This window comes from Merops nubicus, unplaced genomic scaffold (genome assembly GCF_000691845.1).
Source record: "Merops nubicus isolate BGI_N331 unplaced genomic scaffold, ASM69184v1 scaffold17879, whole genome shotgun sequence".
NCBI classification, from domain to species: domain Eukaryota; kingdom Metazoa; phylum Chordata; class Aves; order Coraciiformes; family Meropidae; genus Merops; species Merops nubicus.
Genome location: NW_008630374.1, coordinates 10,933 through 16,404, shown reverse-complemented (window position 1 = coordinate 16,404; position 5,472 = coordinate 10,933). Strand labels below are relative to the sequence as shown.

The 5,472-nt window shown below is 44.0% G+C and overlaps 1 protein-coding gene across 1 annotated transcript; it reads left to right on the top strand.

The window, feature by feature from the left end:
- Positions 1 to 4,367: 4,367 nt before the first annotated feature.
- On the top strand, positions 4,368 to 5,258 carry LOC103779639 (ankyrin repeat domain-containing protein 9-like). The gene has a single exon (XM_008947283.1). The coding sequence runs from the start codon at positions 4,368 to 4,370 to the stop codon at positions 5,256 to 5,258; it is 891 nt and encodes a 296-aa protein (XP_008945531.1).
- The last annotated feature ends 214 nt before the right edge of the window (positions 5,259 to 5,472 follow it).

Below are 5,472 nucleotides of genomic sequence, written 5' to 3'. Positions count from 1 at the left end.
TAGAATCATAGAATCATTTAGGTTGGAAGGGACCTCCAAGATCATCAAGTCCAACCACCGAGCCACCAGGGCTCCAAAGTCCTCTGCCAAAACAGATCAGAATCTGTCAGGGTTGGAAGGGACCACAAGGATCACCCAGTTCCAACCCCTCTGCCATGAGCAGGGACACCTCCCACTAGATCAGGCTGCCCAGAGCCTCATCCAGCCTGGCCTTAAAGACCCCCAGGGATGGGGCCTCAACTACCACCCTGACCTTCATCCACTCTTGACCCCACAGTGTTCCTCATTGCTCCCTGTGTCTTTATACAGAGTAGCAGGAGGAAGAAACAACGCAGAAAGGATGATAAGCCAAAAAACTGTTCTCCATAGTATGCAGTATGAAAAGCCTTTCTGCTTGGGTTTATTCCAGAAACAAGATCTATTGAGACCTCTGTCCCTGCAGGACAGTATGGCCATTGCTAGTGACAGGCCACAGGTTCTGTACTGGGTTTGCAAAGGCTCAGGACTGGGGCTTGTCAGGCTTGTTTTGCCTGGACATTTATTGACCTGCCTGACACTTTGTTTAAATTTGGTTTAGCTGTAGGAACGTTCTTTTTTTTCTCCTTCTGACCAGGTGGCAATGGCTGATTTGCTTTACTTTGAATAGCAGTGTATGGTACAACCATAGATTTGTACAGGTAGCAGTAACAAGTAGCTCATGAGGTGTTCATGACTCCAACTTACTATGCTAGGAATTAACAGAGTTAATCACAGGCCTGGTATGACAGCAGAGGCCTTAGGAAGTGGAGGTACAGGATGTGGTGCAGAGGAGTGCAGGCATGGGATAGTAAGAGATGGGACACAGGCTTGACTCTGGAGACCTCACAGATACAAACTCACCTATGGTCAGTTTGAAAAATGCAGATATGGAGCCAGACAAGAATGGTTTTAGGGGTAGTGAAAAGGACAATGAAGTATCCTACCTGCATATAATCAACATATAGAGTAATTTTGGATGTAAAATGGAGTTTCAATCCAATGAAGAAAAAAAAAGGTGTATAAGTATGTTAACAATCATAAAACTGGCCCCCAGAAAATTCTAGAACGGGGAAGAAGAAATCATCACCACCAACCTCACTTCCCTCCCACTGAAGGACTCCAGATTTTGATGATTGCCTGTGACATCACCACCAGAATGAAACCACCAACCTCAGGACTCAGATGAGCCAGGGCAAGGGGAGCATAACATCAAGAATAGGGATAGAATCTAAGAATTGTGTAAGTAACAATTTAAAATATTATCATTATTATTACTACTACTATTGAAACTTTTATTTCAACAAATGAGTATAATGACTTTAAAAAAATAGTTTTAGAGTGCTATGATTTCAGTTATACTAACACTAAATTCTTGTCTTTATATATAAGGTACATTTTCCTTTTACTCAGAAACAATATTTTGAGCATAACACAGCAAGAAGATTCCTGAATAACTCAGAAACACACTACATTTCTCACAGGCTCACAATAACCAGATCACTTTTTGAGATGAAATCACCATGAAAATGCAAAAAATGCATCTGGCCAGGAAAGGTCTGAAGAGCCTCTTGGCTTCAGATGAAATAGTAAATGGTGTTTTGGGTACAATCAACTTTTTTTTGTTTTCAGTTTCACCCTTCAAAACTGTTCCTTCTCCTTTGGATGCTATGAGTCAAAACTGATTCTGCTCACCTTCTAGACTGCACTTTGGCCAAGAGGGAGACCACAACAAACATGAGTTAAGATACATTATTTTAACCACAAATCAAGAAATAATAAGAAACACCCAAACTCTTAATCTTCTTCCAGTTCCTCAGCAAAGCTTTCCACATTAATGTCTTCCATTTCAAATGAGTCTATAATGTTTTACAGATGCATTATGCTTGTAATAAAGTTCAGACAAGACATATTGCCATCCAACACGTGCCCTCAGCTCCAGCTTTTCTAAGCTCCTGGAAAAAGACAAAACAGGCTGAACAAGGGCAGGTACCACCACAGCAGGCAGGCAGACCTGTTCCATTTAACACCACACAGAGGTGAGCAAACCATGTGAAGAACTCCCCTAGTTTTGTGCTGGGCTTTCTGGGCAGAATTGCAGTGTAACCTGTAATTACAAGGTAGCCTGTAATTACACTATCCTGAACATCCTGGACCTGTGATGTAGAGGTGATTGCCATAAGCCCAGTGGCTATTTCTGAGTCCGGGGTTTGGGCTTCCCTCTTCCTTGGACATATTTGCAGAATATTTTTCTCTTGACTTTTATGTGTCTTTGCACCAAGTTCAACTCTCTTCTCCTCACAGGACTACCTAAAACTAAGCTGTATGACTAAGAGCATTGTCCAGGCTGGGTGCTGGGACCACTTCCCTGGGGAGCATTATCTTAACACTTGTAGCAGGTGTGGTTTGTTTAATGGCTATAACCCCATGGCAAAAACACAGCAGTTCCTGGTTTAGTGCCCAGTCCCATCTGTGAGCTGCTCTGTAAGACTGGGCTCTGTAAAGTCTTTGTGTGCTTTCCTGTACCTGCAACATGGAAGTGATGAAATCCATGTAATTCCCAGGCTATAGTAATGATTTACTAGAAGGAAAAGCCCAGTGAGAGCTTTAAACAAAAAAGCCTAGCCACTCAAATATTAATTCAAGTTTCTTTCTTCCAAGTACCTAAATCCAAGTTTCAGGTGCTTTGGATTAGCAACTAGAGAAATAAATTGTGTGTCTCCAAGTGCTTGACTAATGTCTGATCCAGAGCATGCTGGAGTCAGTGGGAACCTGCCTGTGCACTTCAGTTGGCTTTGGATCTGCCCCTGAGCATGTGCATGGTTTGTTGTGACCATGGGTACAAGGCAGGCAACACCATGTGCAAATTTCTATGTAGCAGCATTTCCATGCATAACCACAGTAATAGTGGGTGAAAACTGGACATATACTTATGTATTCCAACCATAGGAAAAATAGCCCTGAACTGAAAAGTTTGGGCTATGGACATGAACATGCAGAACTTTGGAAGATGTGCTGTATCTAGACCCAGTTCTGTGAGTGGCTTTGGTTTTCTCTTTGGGCAATCCCAGATATAATTTGGAGATGTTCAGATATGATACTTGAATATTCTATGGCCTGAATATACTGAATATATGTTTGTTTCCTTGCTAAATGAAAAAGGAATTCTTGATTTGCTGCATTTTCCCTGTTTTTCTGTCAAGATGGAGAGATGTCATCCAATTGAAATTTGTTGACTTTTAAGATGCATGGAATCCTTAAACACAAGTTGCCGTAAAGGCTGCTTAGTTAATTTTTCTGTGAATTTAATATTGGTCAGGTACTGCCTCATCCAACAGGCACTACCTTCTCAGGCCCATAGGCCTTGGTCCTCTGTATCTCACCAGAGCGTTGCACAAGTCTGATTGTTTAATCCCACTTCCCCCCATTGCAACTGGCTCTGACCCCAGTCCTGGAGCGTGACATCTGAGAAACACTTGGTTCAAAGCTCTCCATCCATCCATGGGCTCTGGCCATTAACCTTTTGTTGATGTACTTGCTGTGCAGCACAGAGGCACTTCAGATATTTCCTTGCTAAACAAAGGCAGGCGTTTAAAAGGAGCAATATGCTTTATGACTCTGGGCACAGTTTCTTCACATCCCACTCGACTCTTTTCTCTGCAGAGATTAATGCTGGGATCTTAAACATCACAAATGCCTTATAGACAATCCATTAACATCAGCCTCTCCTAAGTGGCCAGCCATACCATTATTTGTAAAATAGGGATCCCTTCCTAACACTACAGCTACAAATCCCTTGATCTCCAGAGCATATAATGATGTGTATTATCAGCCGTGGAGCATTTTACACTGCTACATATTTTTTACTATATAACGAGCTGCGTGTGCGAGAGCGATGTAGGAAAACCAGAGGAGTATAGCTGTTGCACTTAGAGCAGTGTGTGAGCTGATCTGGTGAGACACGAAATGCAGACAGAAATCCGCCTCACCTCTCAAGCTAATTTTAGTCTCTCCCTCTCTTCTCTGTCGCTGTGTGTGTATGAAATCACTCGCAGGCTGACAGCGTTCCAGTAACCTGTGCCACGCGCGGAGCGGGATGCACTTACCAACCATCTGCTTGCATGGCACGGGTTAACTGAGCCAGTGGGATTGTGCTTACCTAAACAAAACCACTGCAGTGAGGGGAAAAACAATGAATGGGTGGAGATGATCAGCCCATGCATTCCAGCTAGTGCAGTCCAGGCAGCAATGACAGCCTGAAGGTTGCAGCAGCATCGGGATCTGCATTCCAAGTGCACAGATCTTAAAGTCTGGAGTGATTTTACGTGGAGCTGCTCTTTATTTGCTGAGCCATGGCCAGTAACCAGGCCAGCCTGCAGGATGATCAGAGCAGGCACTGCAAGTTCTTATCCTATATGTTCTACCAGGCTGTGAGAGATCACAAGCCTGTGTGGATGCTGGAAGACATGAGAACTATGGAGTATTTTTACTGGGAGGAAAATGCCAGCCTAAGAACCTACTCACCTTCAGAAGCCCTTCTCTATGCAGTGGTGCACAACCACCTGCCTTATGCTCAGTATCTGCTGTCTCATTTTCCAGAGGAGGCTCTCAAGGTGCCTGGGGAACACTTCTGCTATTGCCCATCCTCTGCTCCTCACTTGGCCATGGCGGTCACATATGACAGGAGAGATATCTTGGGACTGATCATCAAAATCGCACACAAGCTCCCCAGCTTGAACTCCTACATCAATAGGACTGGCTGCTTTCATCTGGAAGATGGGAAAACCCCCCTGCACCTTGCCTGTGAACTGCTGAGGTCCGAGACGGTCCTCATCCTCCTCGGGAATGGAGCTTCTCCCAGGATAGAGGACAGCAAAGGACTTACCCCCCTGGACGTCATCCTGGAACAGATGTGGGACTCCAAAGTCAACGTGGCATCGAAGAAGCTGTGCCTCGACTACCTCTTGCTCTTCATGCCCAACCCACAGTTTAAGATGCGGAAAGTTCTGCAGGAACATCCAGACCATTGGACAGCTTTGCTGGGGGAAGACAAATTCAACAGCCTGGTGGGGAACACACCTGCTTCTTTATATCTGCAAGCTATGCAAACTATTCTTCAGACTCTTCCCCCTTCCCACTTCCCTAAAAGCATCCAGGAACTACCTATACCTCAGGCATTAAAGCCCTTACCATCCTATGGCAAAAAGCTACCGACAAAAAATGTGGTAAATGGTTTTCCTTGACTTTATATTTGCTGGGGTTTTGAATTTTCAAAGGCAACTTAGGGGAGCTGGTCATCTACTGCCCTCTGCGTTTTAGTGTGATTTTAGTACTTAACCTATTAGGCTATGCTGGAAAATTCAGCATTTTGTGAGAAGATTTTAAATGTCTTTTCTAACTGATTACAGGCACGGCACTTTTAAAGGCAAAAGCCTTCCTTGTTTTCTGTTGTGTTGT

Excerpts from the sequence above, each read along its gene's own strand:
- LOC103779639 (XM_008947283.1), top strand. The coding sequence starts at position 4,368 with ATGGCCAGTAACCAGGCCAGCCTGCAGGATGATCAGAGCAGGCACTGC.